The following is a 17,500-nucleotide window of genomic DNA, read 5'->3' on the forward strand; positions in this document are numbered from 1 at the left end:
AACTCTCACTCTCTCTAACTCTCTCTCTAACTCTCACTCTAACTCTCTCTCTCTCTCTAACCCTCTCTAACTCTCTCTCTAACCCTCTCTCTCTCTAACTCTCTCTCTAACCCTCTCTAACTCTCTCTCTAACCCTCTCTCTCTCTCTCTAACTCTCTCTCTCTCTCTAACCCTCTCTAACTCTCTCTCTAACCCTCTCTAACTCTCTCTCTAACCCTCTCTCTCTAACTCTCTCTCTAACCCTCTCTCTCTCTAACCTCTCACCCTCTCTCTCTAACCCTCTCTCTCTCTAACCCTCTCTCTCTCTAACCCTCTCTCTCTCTCTCTCCTCTCCTCCCCTCCCTCCCTCCCTCACCCCCTCCCTACCTCCCTCCCTCCTGTAGGATCATGGTATTCCAGTAGACCAGGGTTATGCTGTTGCACCCCACCATTCAGGAGTCTACCCTGTCCATCTCCAGCTGTATGAGACCTGGAGGAAGGTGTGGAACATCAGGGTTACGTCTACTGAGGAATACCCTCATCTCAAACCTGCTAGATACCGCAAGGGATTCATACACAATGATATTATGGTGAGGAAACACAGTGGTACTCTGCCTTCAGAAACAATTCACACCCTTTGACTTTTCCCACGTTGTTGTTGAGTTACAGCCTTATTCTATACAGAATTTAAAATGGATTAAACTTTGATTATTTTTTTTGTCACTGGCCTACAGACGATACCCCATAATCTCAAAGTGTAATTATGTTTTTCCAAAATGTTCTAAATTAATAAAATATCAAAAAGTTAAACATCTTGAATCAATAAGTATTCAACCCCTTTGTTATGAACACCTAGAACATTTAGAACACCCTGAACATTTAGAACACTCAGAACATTTAGAACACCCAGAACATTTAGAACACCCAGAACACCCAGAACACCCAGAACAAGAACACCAGAACATTTAGAACACCCAGAACATTTAGAACACTCAGAACATTTAGAACATCCTGAACATTTAGAACACCCAGAACATTTAGAACACCCAGAACATTTAGAACACCCAGAACATTTAGAACACCCAGAACATTTAGAACACCCAGAACACCCAGAACATTTAGAACACCCAGAACATTTAGAACACCCAGAACATTTAGAACACCCAGAACACCCAGAACATTTAGAACACCCAGAACATTTAGAACACCCAGAACATTTAGAACACCCAGAACATTTAGAACACTCAGAACAGTTAGAACACCCTGAACATTTAGAACACTCAGAACATTTAGAACACCCAGAATATTTAGAACACTCAGAACATTTAGAACACTCAGAACATTTAGAACACCCAGAACACCCAGAACACCCAGAACACCCAGAACATTTAGAACACCCAGAACATTTAGAACACTCAGAACATTTAGAACACCCTGAACATTTAGAACACCCAGAACATTTAGAACACCCAGAACATTTAGAACACCCAGAACATTTAGAACACCCAGAACACCCAGAACATTTAGAACACCCAGAACATTTAGAACACCCAGAACATTTAGAACACCCAGAACATTTAGAACACCCAGAACACCCAGAACATTTAGAACACCCAGAACATTTAGAACACCCTGAACATTTAGAACACTCAGAATATTTAGAACACTCAGAACATTTAGAACACTCAGAACATTTAGAACACCCAGAACACCCAGAACATTTAGAACACTCAGAACATTTAGAACACCCAGAACATTTAGAACACCCAGAACATTTAGAACACCCAGAACATTTAGAACACCCAGAACATCCTGAACATTTAGAACACCTAGAACATCCAGAACATTTAGAACACCCAGAACATTTAGAACACTCAGAACATTTAGAACACCCAGAACACCCAGAACATTTAGAACACCCAGAACATCCTGAACATTTAGAACTCTCTCGTGTGTGTGTGTGTGTGTGTGTGTGTGTGTGTGTGTGTGTGTGTGTGTGTAGGTGCTGCCACGTCAGACGTGTGGATTGTTCACACACACCATTTACTATGAGGACTATCCTGGAGGACCTGAAGAACTGGACAACAGCATCATGGGAGGAGAACTGTTTCTTACTGTCCTGCTGAACCCAGTGAGTTACACACACACACACACACACACACACACACACACACACACACACACACACACACACACACACACACACACACACACACACACACACACACACACACACACACACACACACACACACACACACACACACACACACACACACACAAAGTTGCAGTCTCTCACAGTGAAGCCATGTTCATTTCTCCATTTTAAATTAGGTCTCACAGCAGGGTGTCATCACAACGCACAGAAACACACACTCCCTCCTTCCCCCATATCTCACCTGCTGTGAGTGTCATAGAAAACTGATGATGATACGTGAGAGAGAGAGAGAGAGAGAGAGAGAGAGAGAGACAGAGAGACAGAGAGAGAGAGACAGAGAGGGGGAGAGAGGGGAGACAGAGAGAGAGAGACGAGAGAGAGAGAGAGGGGAGAGAGAGAGAGAGAGAGAGAGAGAGAGAGGGGGAGAGAGACAGAGAGAGAGAGACAGAGAGGGAGAGATTTGGTATTGAGCAAAACAGGAACATTTGGCTAGAAATTCAAAAGGAATTTATCTGAACAGAGGAAAATGTCCTCCTGTGTGCTACCTATATCCCCCCACTAGAATCCCCATACTATAATGAAGACAGCTTCTCCATCCTACCTATATCCCCCCACTAGAATCCCCATACTATAATGAAGACAGCTTCTCCATCCTACCTATATCCCCCCACTAGAATCCCCCATACTATAATGAAGACAGCTTCTCCATCCTACCTATATCCCCCCACTAGAATCCCCATACTATAATGAAGACAGCTTCTCCATCCTACCTATATCCCCCCACTAGAATCCCCATACTATAATGAAGACAGCTTCTCCATCCTACCTATATCCCCCCACTAGAATCCCCATACTATAATGAAGACAGCTTCTCCATCCTACCTATATCCCCCCACTAGAATCCCCATACTATAATGAAGACAGCTTCTCCATCCTACCTATATCCCCCCACTAGAATCCCCATACTATAATGAAGACAGCTTCTCCATCCTACCTATATCCCCCCACTAGAATCCCCATACTATAATGAAGACAGCTTCTCCATCCTACCTATATCCCCCCACTAGAATCCCCATACTATAATGAAGACAGCTTCTCCATCCTACCTATATCCCCCCACTAGAATCCCCATACTTTAATGAAGACAGCTTCTCCATCCTACCTATATCCCCCCACTAGAATCCCCCATACTATAATGAAGACAGCTTCTCCATCCTACCTATATCCCCCCACTAGAATCCCCCATACTATAATGAAGACAGCTTCTCCATCCTACCTATATCCCCCCACTAGAATCCCCATACTATAATGAAGACAGCTTCTCCATCCTACCTATATCCCCCCACTAGAATCCCCATACTTTAATGAAGACAGCTTCTCCATCCTACCTATATCCCCCCACTAGAATCCCCCATACTATAATGAAGACAGCTTCTCCATCCTACCTATATCCCCCCACTAGAATCCCCATACTATAATGAAGACAGCTTCTCCATCCTACCTATATCCCCCCACTAGAATCCCCATACTATAATGAAGACAGCTTCTCCATCCTACCTATATCCCTCCACTAGAATCATACCATAATGAAGACAGCTTCTCCATCCTACCTATATCCCCCCACTAGAATCCCCATACTTTAATGAAGACAGCTTCTCCATCCTACCTATATCCCCCCACTAGAATCCCCATACTATAATGAAGACAGCTTCTCCATCCTACCTATATCCCCCCACTAGAATCCCCCATACTATAATGAAGACAGCTTCTCCATCCTACCTATATCCCCCCACTAGAATCCCCATACTATAATGAAGACAGCTTCTCCATCCTACCTATATCCCTCCACTAGAATCATACTTTAATGAAGACAGCTTCTCCATCCTACCTATATCCCTCCACTAGAATCCCCATACTATAATGAAGACAGCTTCTCCATCCTACCTATATCCCCCCACTAGAATCCCCATACTATAATGAAGACAGCTTCTCCATCCTACCTATATCCCCCCACTAGAATCCCCATACTATATTGAAGACAGCTTCTCCATCCTACCTATATCCCCCCACTAGAATCCCCCATACTTTAATGAAGACAGCTTCTCCATCCTACCTATATCCCCCACTAGAATCCCCCATACTTTAATGAAGACAGCTTCTCCATCCTACCTATATCCCCCCACTAGAATCCCCATACTATAATGAAGACAGCTTCTCCATCCTGGAGGGGGGGGGGGAAATCAATCATTTCCAGGCCCAGGGACATGTACTAGTCTGTGGCGACCTACAGTACTGTAGACTACTTTATCACTGACCTCTCAAACCCAGAGTCTCTCAGAGCGTTCACAGTCAGCCCACTGACAACCCCTTATCAGATCACAGCAACAACAAAAAATCACAGTCTACACGAACAGAGCAATACTCTGTCGCGGGTGTGTCGTGAGGATTGGACCAAAACGCAGCGGGAACGTGTAAACTCATCCTCTTATTTTATAAAAGAAGGAAAAAGAAACGCGTATATATAAAACAACAAACGACACTAAACCGACACGAACACAAAACAGGAAGCAACTACCCACAAACCCCCGTAGAAAAATACCCCTCTCTTAAATAGGACCTTCAATTAGAAGCAACGAGGAGCAGCTGCTTCCAATCGAAGGTCCAACACAATAAAACACCACATAGAAATAGACATACTAGAACTAACATAGAAAATAAACTAGCATAGAACATAGCCCAACAAACCCCCGAAAACACTCTAAACAAACACCCCTCTTAAAACAGAACATAGCCCACCAAACCCCGAAAACACTCTAAACAAACGCCCCTCTTAAAACAGAACATAGCCCACCAAACCCCCGAAACACTGTAAACAAACACCCCTCTTAAAACAGAACATAGCCCACCAAACCCCCGAAAACACTCTAAACAAACGCCCCCCTGCCACGTCCTGACCAAACTACAATAACAAACAACCCGTATACTGGCCAGGGCGTGGCATGCTCAATCACGAGGCATCAAAGCCAAAGGAACTGAGTAATATTAAGAAATACTACAGATGGAAGGAAAGTAGTGCGGAAATCTACCAACAAAACTATTAGGCAACAACAAATCCAATCCCTTCCAGAACAACTTCCTGGATAAAACGTGAGACCAGTTTCATCATAGCGCTTGATGTTTTTTTTTTGCCACAGCGCACTTGAAGAAACGTTTATCAGAAGTTCTTGAAATGTTCCGTATTGACTGAACTTCATGTCTTAAAGTAATAACGGGACTGTTGTTTTCCCTTTGCGTATTTCAGCTGTTCTTGTTCATATAATGTGTGACTTACCGACTCAAATCGGTCTTATGAAGCAAAATATTAAATCGTTTTTCTTTACACTGGATAAATGTAGAGACTGTGTGTGTGTGTGTGTGTGTGTGTGTGTGTGTGTGTGTGTGTGTGTGTGTGTGTGTGTGTGTGTGTGTGTGTGTGCGTGTGTGTGTGTGTGTGTGTGTTCTAGCGAAATGCTTCATAACGACAACTAGGTCAGGATGAGATTGGAGAGAAAGAAATGAACAGAATGTTTGAAAAAGAAGAGAGGAGAGGGAGAGATGTGGCTCAGTGCAGAGAGAGAGAGAGAGAGAGAGTGGGGGAGAGAAAGAATGAGAGAGAAAGGTAGAAGATAAATATACTGTATATGTGTTTGAAAACGAGAGACAGGGGGAAGAGACAGAGAGGGAGAGGGAGAGGGAGGGAGAGAGAGAGGTGTGGCTCAGCGCAGAGAGTGAGAGAGAGTGAGAGAGAGAGAGACAGATAGAGAGTGAGAGAGAGAGAGACAGATAGAGAGACAGATATAGAGAGAGAGACAGAGAGAGAGAGAGAGACAGAGAGAGATAGAGAGAGAGAGAGAGAGAGAGACAGATAGAGAGAAGAGAGAGAGAGAGACAGATAGAGAGACAGATATAGAGAGAGAGACAGAGAGAGAGAGAGAGAGAGACAGAGAGAGATAGAGAGAGAGAGAGACAGAGATAGAGAGAGAGAGACAGATAGAGACAGAGAGAGAGACTATAGAGATAGAGAGACATATATAGAGAGAGAGACAGATAGAGAGAGAGTTTATTTAGGTCAACTATCCCTTTAATATCAGATACAGTATGTTACTGTGGTCAACTATCCCTTTAATATCAGATACTGTATGTTACTGTGGTCAACTATCCCTTTAATATCAGATACTGTATGTTACTGTGTGATTTAGGTCAACTATCCCTTTAATATCAGATACAGTATGTTACTGTGGTCAACTACCCCTTTAATATCAGATACAGTATGTTACTGTGTGATTTAGGTCAACTATCCCTTTAATATCAGATACAGTATGTTACTGTGGTCAACTATCCCTTTAATATCAGATACAGTATGTTACTGTGGTCAACTATCCCTTTAATATCAGATACAGTATGTTACTGTGTGATTTAGGTCAACTATCCCTTTAATATCAGATACAGTATGTTACTGTGGTCAACTATCCCTTTAATATCAGATACAGTATGTTACTGTGGTCAACTATCCCTTTAATATCAGATACAGTATGTTACTGTGGTCAACTATCCCTTTAATATCAGATACAGTATGTTACTGTGGTCAACTATCCCTTTAATATCAGATACAGTATGTTACTGTGGTCAACTATCCCTTTAATATCAGATACAGTATGTTACTGTGGTCAACTATCCCTTTAATATCAGATACAGTATGTTACTGTGTGATTTAGGTCAACTATCCCTTTATAGTGGCAGATGCTCTTTTGGCACAGACACACTCACACACACCAACACACCTAAACACACACGCACACGCACACGCACACGCACACGCACACGCACACACACACACACACACACACACACACAGACACTCCTCTCCCGCTCTGACTTCACTTAGTCTCTCTTTCTCTGCTGCCATCTGGGAGCTGCTAGGAGATCTGCAAGCAGTCTGTAGTTATGGTCTGTAGTTACAGTCTGTAGTTGCAGTCTGTAGTTATGGTCTGTAGTTGCAGTCTGTAGTTATGGTCTGTAGTTGCGGTCTGTAGTTGCAGTCTGTAGTTACGGTCTGTAGTTGCAGTCTGTAGTTGCAGTCTGTAGTTGCGGTCTGTAGTTGCGGTCTGTAGTTGCAGTCTGTAGTTACAGTCTGTAGTTGCAGTCTGTAGTTGCAGTCTGTAGTTGCGGTCTGTAGTTGCAGTCTGTAGTTGCGGTCTGTAGTTGCAGTCTGTAGTTGCAGTCTGTAGTTGCAGTCTGTAGTTGCAGTCTGTAGTTGCAGTCTGTAGTTGCAGTCTGTAGTCGCAGTCTGTAGTCACAGTCTGTAGTTACAGTCTGTAGTTGCAGTCTGTAGTTAAAGTCTGTAGTTGCAGTCTGTAGGTGCGGTCTGTAGTTGCGGTCTGTAGTTGCAGTCTGTAGTTGCGGTCTGTAGTTACAGTCTGTAGTTGCAGTCTGTAGTTGCAGTCTGTAGTTGCAGTCTGTAGTTACAGTCTGTAGTTGCGGTCTGTAGTTACAGTCTGTAGTTACAGTCTGTAGTTGCAGTCTGTAGTTACAGTCTGTAGTTGCAGTCTGTAGTTGCAGTCTGTAGTTGCAGTCTGTAGTTGCGGTCTGTAGTTGCAGTCTGTAGTTGCGGTCTGTAGTTGCAGTCTGTAGTTGCGGTCTGTAGTTGCAGTCTGTAGTTGCGGTCTGTAGTTGCAGTCTGTAGTTACGGTCTGTAGTTGCGGTCTGTAGTTACAGTCTGTAGTTGCGGTCTGTAGTTACAGTCTGTAGTTGCAGTCAGTGTTTGTATCCCAATTATTCTTTCCTTTCTCCCGAAGTGTGCGCTTGTTCACTTCCCTTCCTGCGTTTACAAGGCAATGACTCCCTGAAGCCCATCCCGACACCAATCCAATGGTTTTAGATGAGTGGGGAGCAGAGTAGACTTCAGGAGGGAGGGAACATGACGGGTTGGACTAAGGGACTCCTTCTACATTCACAGGATGAGGAATTAGTTGTAGAATTCAACAGTGGAGTCGACTTCCTTCCTTCTTGAATTCAACAGTGGAGTCGACTTCCTTCTTCCTGTGTGTCCTCCCCCCCCCCCCCTCCAGATCAGTGTGTTTATGACCCACCTGTCTAACTACGGCAATGATCGTCTGGGTCTGTACACATTCCTCCACCTGGCTGACTTCATCTCTACCTGGACACACCTCCAGCTAGACACTCTACCTCCTCTGCAACTGGCCCAGAAATACTTCGCCCTGTTCCCCCAGCAGAGACAGCCTCTCTGGCAGGTAACCTCTAACCTCTAACCTCTAACCTCCTCTGCAACTGGCCCAGAGATACTTCGCCCTGTTCCCCCAGCAGAGACAGCCTCTCTGGCAGGTAACCTCTAACCTCTAACCTCTAACCTCCTCTGCAACTGGCCCAGAGATACTTCACCCTGTTCCCCCAGCAGAGACAGCCTCTCTGGCAGGTAACCTCTAACCTCTAACCTCTAACCTCCTCTACAACTGGCCCAGAGGTACTCCACCCTGTTCCCCCAGCAGAGACAGCCTCTCTGGCAGGTAACCTCTAACCTCTAACCTCTAACCTCCTCTGCAACTGGCCCAGAGATACTTCACCCTGTTCCCCCAGCAGAGACAGCCTCTCTGGCAGGTAACCTCTAACCTCTAACCTCTAACCTCTAACCTCCTCTGCAACTGGCCCAGAGATACTGTGTGTGTGTGTGTGTATGTGTATGTGTATGTGTGTGTGTGTGTGTGTGTGTGTGTGTGTGTGTGTGTGTGTGTGTGTGTGTGTGTGTGTGTGTGTGTGTGTGTGTGTGTGTATCTCCGTAGAACCCGTGTGATGACAAGAGGCACAGAGACATCTGGTCCAAAGAGAAGACCTGTGATAGGCTGCCCAAGTTTCTCGTCATCGGACCACAGAAAACAGGTACACACACATACAGACACACACACACGCACGTACACACACACACAGACACACACACACGCACACGCATGTACACACACACGCATGTACACACACACACACACACACACACACACACACACACACACACACACACACACACACACACACACACACACACACACACACACACGCATGTACACACGCATGTACACACACACACACACACACACACACACACACACACACACACACACACATACACACACACACACAGTGTATTTTCTATATTAGCAGGTTAGGGTCTCAGATTCACAGTGTATTTTCTATATTAGCAGGTTAGGGTCTCAGATTCACTGTGTATTTCTATATTAGCAGGTTAGGGTCTCAGATTCACATTGTATTTTCTATATTAGCAGGTTAGGGTCTCAGATTCACAGTGTATTTTCTATATTAGCAGGTTAGGGTCTCAGATTCACAGTGTATTTTCTATATTAGCAGGTTAGGGTCTCAGATTCACAGTGTATTTTCTATATTAGCAGGTCAGGGTCTCAGATTCACAGTGTATTTTCTATATTAGCAGGTTAGGGTCTCAGATTCACAGTGTATTTTCTATATTAGCAGGTTAGGGTCTCAGATTCACAGTGTATTTTCTATATTAGCAGGTCAGGGTCTCAGATTCACAGTGTATTTTCTATATTAGCAGGTTAGGGTCTCAGATTCACAGTGTATTTTCTATATTAGCAGGTTAGGGTCTCAGATTCACAGTGTATTTTCTATATTAGCAGGTTAGGGTCTCAGATTCACAGTGTATTTTCTATATTAGCAGGTTAGGGTCTCAGATTCACAGTGTATTTTCTATATTAGCAGGTTAGGGTCTCAGATTCACAGTGTATTTTCTATATTAGCAGGTTAGGGTGTCAGATTCACAGTGTATTTTCTTTATTAGCAGGTCAGGGTCTCAGATTCACAGTGTATTTTCTATATTAGCAGGTTAGGGTCTCAGATTCACAGTGTATTTTCTATATTAGCAGGTTAGGGTCTCAGATTCACAGTGTATTTTCTATATTAGCAGGTCAGGGTCTCAGATTCACAGTGTATTTTCTATATTAGCAGGTTAGGGTCTCAGATTCACAGTGTATTTTCTATATTAGCAGGTTAGGGTCTCAGATTCACAGTGTATTTTCTATATTAGCAGGTTAGGGTCTCAGATTCACAGTGTATTTTCTATATTAGCAGGTTAGGGTCTCAGATTCACAGTGTATTTTCTATATTAGCAGGTTAGGGTCTCAGATTCACAGTGTATTTTCTATATTAGCAGGTTAGGGTGTCAGATTCACAGTGTATTTTCTTTATTAGCAGGTCAGGGTCTCAGATTCACAGTGTATTTTCTATATTAGCAGGTTAGGGTCTCAGATTCACAGTGTATTTTCTATATTAGCAGGTCAGGGTCTCAGATTCACAGTGTATTTTCTATATTAGCAGGTTAGGGTCTCAGATTCACAGTGTATTTTCTATATTAGCAGGTCAGGGTCTCAGATTCACAGTGTATTTTCTATATTAGCAGGTTAGGGTCTCAGATTCACAGTGTATTTTCTATATTAGCAGGTCAGGGTCTCAGATTCACAGTGTATTTTCTATATTAGCAGGTCAGGGTCTCAGATTCACAGTGTATTTTCTATATTAGCAGGTTACCCACACATAAAGGTAGTGCACTTATGCTTCTAGGCACCAGAGTCACGTCTAGTCCCTGATTGGCCAGGGGGTCGTTGTTAGGGGCCCATAGCGACAGCAGGCGTTTGACAAGGAAGATATATTTAACATCTCTGAGTTAGTATCTGTCCCCCCCTTCTTTCTCTCTGTTCACCTTATGAGTGTGAGAGAGAGAGAGAGAGAGAGAGAGAGAGAGAGAGAGAGAGAGAGAGAGAGAGAGACATTATATTTGACATTTACAGCGTAAAGCTCAGTGCAACAGTCCAATGTTGATTGGTGTCAAATGTTTCTTCCTCGTTAGAAACTGAACCCTGCAACACACAGACTCCTCTGACCTGTAGTAACCCTCAGTGTTCCCTGATGGGGACAGACTCCTCTGACCTGTAGTAACCCTCAGTGTTCCCTGATGGGGACAGACTCCTCTGACCTATAGTAACCCTCAGTGTTCCCTGATGGGGACAGACTCCTCTGACCTGTAGTAACCCTCAGTGTTCCCTGATGGGGACAGACTCCTCTGACCTGTAGTAACCCTCAGTGTTCCCTGATGGGGACAGACTCCTCTGACCTGTAGTAACCCTCAGTGTTCCCTGATGGGGACAGACTCCTCTGACCTATAGTAACCCTCAGTGTTCCCTGATGGACAGACTCCTCTGACCTGTAGTAACCCTCAGTGTTCCCTGATGGGGACAGACTCCTCTGACCTGTAGTAACCCTCAGTGTTCCCTGATGGGGACAGACTCCTCTGACCTATAGTAACCCTCAGTGTTCCCTGATGGACAGACTCCTCTGACCTATAGTAACCCTCAGTGTTCCCTGATGGGGACAGACTCCTCTGACCTGTAGTAACCCTCAGTGTTCCCTGATGGGGACAGACTCCTCTGACCTATAGTAACCCTCAGTGTTCCCTGATGGACAGACTCCTCTGACCTGTAGTAACCCTCAGTGTTCCCTGATGGGGACAGACTCCTCGCCTTAGTAACCCTCAGTGTTCCCTGATGGACAACTCCTCTGACCTTAGTACCCTCAGTGTTCCCTGATGGACAGACTCCTCTGACCTATAGTAACCCTCAGTGTTCCCTGATGGACAGACTCCTCTGACCTATAGTAACCCTCAGTGTTCCCTGATGGGGACAGACTCCTCTGACCTGTAGTAACCCTCAGTGTTCCCTGATGGGGACAGACTCCTCTGACCTATAGTAACCCTCAGTGTTCCCTGATGGACAGACTCCTCTGACCTGTAGTAACCCTCAGTGTTCCCTGATGGGGACAGACTCCTCTGACCTATAGTAACCCTCAGTGTTCCCTGATGGACAGACTCCTCTGACCTGTAGTAACCCTCAGTGTTCCCTGATGGGGACAGACTCCTCTGACCTGTAGTAACCCTCAGTGTTCCCTGATGGGGACAGACTCCTCTGACCTATAGTAACCCTCAGTGTTCCCTGATGGACAGACTCCTCTGACCTATAGTAACCCTCAGTGTTCCCTGATGGGGACAGACTCCTCTGACCTGTAGTAACCCTCAGTGTTCCCTGATGGGGACAGACTCCTCTGACCTATAGTAACCCTCAGTGTTCCCTGATGGACAGACTCCTCTGACCTGTAGTAACCCTCAGTGTTCCCTGATGGGGACAGACTCCTCTGACCTATAGTAACCCTCAGTGTTCCCTGATGGGGACAGACTCCTCTGACCTGTAGTAACCCTCAGTGTTCCCTGATGGGGACAGACTCCTCTGACCTATAGTAACCCTCAGTGTTCCCTGATGGGACAGACTCCTCTGACCTGTAGTAACCCTCAGTGTTCCCTGATGGGGACAGACTCCTCTGACCTGTAGTAACCCTCAGTGTTCCCTGATGGGGACAGACTCCTCTGACCTATAGTAACCCTCAGTGTTCCCTGATGGACAGACTCCTCTGACCTATAGTAACCCTCAGTGTTCCCTGATGGGGACAGACTCCTCTGACCTGTAGTAACCCTCAGTGTTCCCTGATGGACAGACTCCTCTGACCTGTAGTAACCCTCAGTGTTCCCTGATGGGGACAGACTCCTCTGACCTGTAGTAACCCTCAGTGTTCCCTGATGGGGACAGACTCCTCTGACCTGTAGTAACCCTCAGTGTTCCCTGATGGGGACAGACTCCTCTGACCTGTAGTAACCCTCAGTGTTCCCTGATGGGGACAGACTCCTCTGACCTATAGTAACCCTCAGTGTTCCCTGATGGACAGACTCCTCTGACCTGTAGTAACCCTCAGTGTTCCCTGATGGGGACAGACTCCTCTGACCTATAGTAACCCTCAGTGTTCCCTGATGGGGACAGACTCCTCTGACCTGTAGTAACCCTCAGTGTTCCCTGATGGGGACAGACTCCTCTGACCTATAGTAACCCTCAGTGTTCCCTGATGGGGACAGACTCCTCTGACCTGTAGTAACCCTCAGTGTTCCCTGATGGGGACAGACTCCTCTGACCTATAGTAACCCTCAGTGTTCCCTGATGGGGACAGACTCCTCTGACCTGTAGTAACCCTCAGTGTTCCCTGATGGGGACAGACTCCTCTGACCTATAGTAACCCTCAGTGTTCCCTGATGGACAGACTCCTCTGACCTATAGTAACCCTCAGTGTTCCCTGATGGGGACAGACTCCTCTGACCTATAGTAACCCTCAGTGTTCCCTGATGGGGACAGACTCCTCTGACCTGTAGTAACCCTCAGTGTTCCCTGATGGACAGACTCCTCTGACCTATAGTAACCCTCAGTGTTCCCTGATGGACAGACTCCTCTGACCTGTAGTAACCCTCAGTGTTCCCTGATGGGGACAGACTCCTCTGACCTGTAGTAACCCTCAGTGTTCCCTGATGGGGACAGACTCCTCTGACCTATAGTAACCCTCAGTGTTCCCTGATGGACAGACTCCTCTGACCTGTAGTAACCCTCAGTGTTCCCTGATGGGGACAGACTCCTCTGACCTATAGTAACCCTCAGTGTTCCCTGATGGGGACAGACTCCTCTGACCTGTAGTAACCCTCAGTGTTCCCTGATGGGGACAGACTCCTCTGACCTGTAGTAACCCTCAGTGTTCCCTGATGGGGACAGACTCCTCTGACCTATAGTAACCCTCAGTGTTCCCTGATGGACAGACTCCTCTGACCTATAGTAACCCTCAGTGTTCCCTGATGGGGACAGACTCCTCTGACCTGTAGTAACCCTCAGTGTTCCCTGATGGGGACAGACTCCTCTGACCTATAGTAACCCTCAGTGTTCCCTGATGGACAGACTCCTCTGACCTGTAGTAACCCTCAGTGTTCCCTGATGGGGACAGACTCCTCTGACCTATAGTAACCCTCAGTGTTCCCTGATGGGGACAGACTCCTCTGACCTGTAGTAACCCTCAGTGTTCCCTGATGGGGACAGACTCCTCTGACCTATAGTAACCCTCAGTGTTCCCTGATGGGGACAGACTCCTCTGACCTGTAGTAACCCTCAGTGTTCCCTGATGGGGACAGACTCCTCTGACCTATAGTAACCCTCAGTGTTCCCTGATGGGGACAGACTCCTCTGACCTGTAGTAACCCTCAGTGTTCCCTGATGGACAGACTCCTCTGACCTATAGTAACCCTCAGTGTTCCCTGATGGACAGACTCCTCTGACCTATAGTAACCCTCAGTGTTCCCTGATGGGGACAGACTCCTCTGACCTATAGTAACCCTCAGTGTTCCCTGATGGGGACAGACTCCTCTGACCTGTAGTAACCCTCAGTGTTCCCTGATGGACAGACTCCTCTGACCTATAGTAACCCTCAGTGTTCCCTGATGGGGACAGACTCCTCTGACCTATAGTAACCCTCAGTGTTCCCTGATGGGGACAGACTCCTCTGACCTGTAGTAACCCTCAGTGTTCCCTGATGGGGACAGACTCCTCTGACCTGTAGTAACCCTCAGTGTTCCCTGATGGGGACAGACTCCTCTGACCTATAGTAACCCTCAGTGTTCCCTGATGGGGACAGACTCCTCTGACCTGTAGTAACCCTCAGTGTTCCCTGATGGGGACAGACTCCTCTGACCTATAGTAACCCTCAGTGTTCCCTGATGGGGACAGACTCCTCTGACCTATAGTAACCCTCAGTGTTCCCTGATGGACAGACTCCTCTGACCTGTAGTAACCCTCAGTGTTCCCTGATGGGGACAGACTCCTCTGACCTGTAGTAACCCTCAGTGTTCCCTGATGGGGACAGACTCCTCTGACCTATAGTAACCCTCAGTGTTCCCTGATGGACAGACTCCTCTGACCTGTAGTAACCCTCAGTGTTCCCTGATGGACAGACTCCTCTGACCTGTAGTAACCCTCAGTGTTCCCTGATGGGGACAGACTCCTCTGACCTATAGTAACCCTCAGTGTTCCCTGATGGACAGACTCCTCTGACCTATAGTAACCCTCAGTGTTCCCTGATGGGGACAGACTCCTCTGACCTATAGTAACCCTCAGTGTTCCCTGATGGGGACAGACTCCTCTGACCTATAGTAACCCTCAGTGTTCCCTGATGGGGACAGACTCCTCTGACCTATAGTAACCCTCAGTGTTCCCTGATGGGGACAGACTCCTCTGACCTGTAGTAACCCTCAGTGTTCCCTGATGGACAGACTCCTCTGACCTATAGTAACCCTCAGTGTTCCCTGATGGGGACAGACTCCTCTGACCTATAGTAACCCTCAGTGTTCCCTGATGGGGACAGACTCCTCTGACCTGTAGTAACCCTCAGTGTTCCCTGATGGGGACAGACTCCTCTGACCTGTAGTAACCCTCAGTGTTCCCTGATGGACAGACTCCTCTGACCTATAGTAACCCTCAGTGTTCCCTGATGGACAGACTCCTCTGACCTGTAGTAACCCTCAGTGTTCCCTGATGGGGACAGACTCCTCTGACCTGTAGTAACCCTCAGTGTTCCCTGATGGGGACAGACTCCTCTGACCTGTAGTAACCCTCAGTGTTCCCTGATGGGGACAGACTCCTCTGACCTATAGTAACCCTCAGTGTTCCCTGATGGACAGACTCCTCTGACCTGTAGTAACCCTCAGTGTTCCCTGATGGACAGACTCCTCTGACCTGTAGTAACCCTCAGTGTTCCCTGATGGGGACAGACTCCTCTGACCTGTAGTAACCCTCAGTGTTCCCTGATGGGGACAGACTCCTCTGACCTATAGTAACCCTCAGTGTTCCCTGATGGGGACAGACTCCTCTGACCTGTAGTAACCCTCAGTGTTCCCTGATGGACTGATTCCTCTTTTCCAGGAACGACAGCGCTCAGCCTCTTCCTCCTGATGCATCCTTCCATCTCCAGTAGCTTCTCCAGCACCAAGACGTATGAAGAGGTCCAGTTCTTCAACACTAACAACTACCACCTTGGAATAGACTGGTAATCTATGTTATTATATATCTATGATTCAACTACCACCAGGGAATTGACTGGTAATCTATTTTGATATATATCTATTTTATTATATAACTATGATACAACTACCAACAGGGAATAGACTGGTAATCTATGTTATTATATATCTATGATACAACTACAACCAGGGAATAGACTGGTAATCTATTTTGTTATATATCTATTTTCTTATATAACTATGATACAACTACCAACAGGGAATAAACTGATAATCTATGTTATTAGATATCTATGATACAACTACAACCAGGGAATAGACTGGTAATCTATGTTATTATATATCTATGATACAACTACCACCAGGGAATAGACTGGTAATCTATTTTGTTATATATCTATGTTTTATATAACTATGATACAACTACCAACAGGGAATAAACTGGTAATCTATGTTATTATATATCTATGATACAACTACAACCAGGGAATAGACTGGTAATCTATTTTATTATATATCTATGATACAACTACCACCAGTGAATAGACTGGTATTCTATGTTACTATATATCTATGATGCATCTACCACCAGGGAATAGCCTGGTAATCTATGTTTCTATATATCTATGATACAACTACCACCAGGGAATAGACTGGTAATCTATGTTTCTAAATATCTATGATACAACTACCACCAGGGAATAGACTGGTAATCTATGTTTCTATATATCTATGATACAACTACCACCAGGGAATAGACTGGTAATCTATGTTTCTATATATCTATGATACAACTACCACCAGGGAATAGACTGGTAATCTATGTTTCTATATATCTATGATACAACTACCACCAGGGAATAGACTGGTAATCTATGTTATTATATATCTATGATGCATCTACCACCAGGGAATAGACTGGTAATCTATGTCATTATATATCTATGTTACAACTACCACCAGAGAATAGCCTGGTAATCTATGTTACTATATATCTATGATACACCTACCACCAGGGAATAGACTGGTAATCTATGTTACTATATATCTATGTTACAACTACCACCAGGGAATAGACTGGTAATCTATGTTTCTACATATCTATGATACAACTACCACCAGGGAATAGACTGGTAATCTATGTTTCTATATATCTATGATACAACTACCACCAGGGAATAGACTGGTAATCTATGTTATTATATATCTATGATGCATCTACCACCAGGGAATAGACTGGTAATCTATGTCATTTTATATCTATGTTACAACTACCACCAGGGAATAGACTGGTAATCTATCTTACTATATATCTATGATACAACTACCACCAGGGAATAGACTGGTAGTCTACATTAT

At 45.4% G+C, this 17,500-nt stretch overlaps 1 protein-coding gene across 1 annotated transcript in view; it reads left to right on the top strand.

Annotated features, from left to right (window-relative positions):
- The window catches only part of ndst3 (N-deacetylase/N-sulfotransferase (heparan glucosaminyl) 3), a gene marked incomplete at its 3' end in the record, with an annotated part of 39,557 nt that overhangs the window by 21,697 nt on the left and 360 nt on the right, over positions 1 to 17,500 (top strand). The window contains exons 8-12 of the mRNA XM_082973936.1: positions 384 to 569; positions 1,982 to 2,110; positions 8,244 to 8,426; positions 8,973 to 9,069; positions 16,044 to 16,167. Coding sequence (XP_082830062.1) covers positions 384 to 569; positions 1,982 to 2,110; positions 8,244 to 8,426; positions 8,973 to 9,069; positions 16,044 to 16,167 — 719 coding nt within the window. The remainder of the gene's footprint in view (positions 1 to 383; positions 570 to 1,981; positions 2,111 to 8,243; positions 8,427 to 8,972; positions 9,070 to 16,043; positions 16,168 to 17,500) is intronic.

Source organism: Salmo salar, chromosome 04 (assembly GCF_965601325.2).
Source record: "Salmo salar chromosome 04, fSalSal1, whole genome shotgun sequence".
In the NCBI taxonomy this organism is placed as follows: domain Eukaryota; kingdom Metazoa; phylum Chordata; class Actinopteri; order Salmoniformes; family Salmonidae; genus Salmo; species Salmo salar.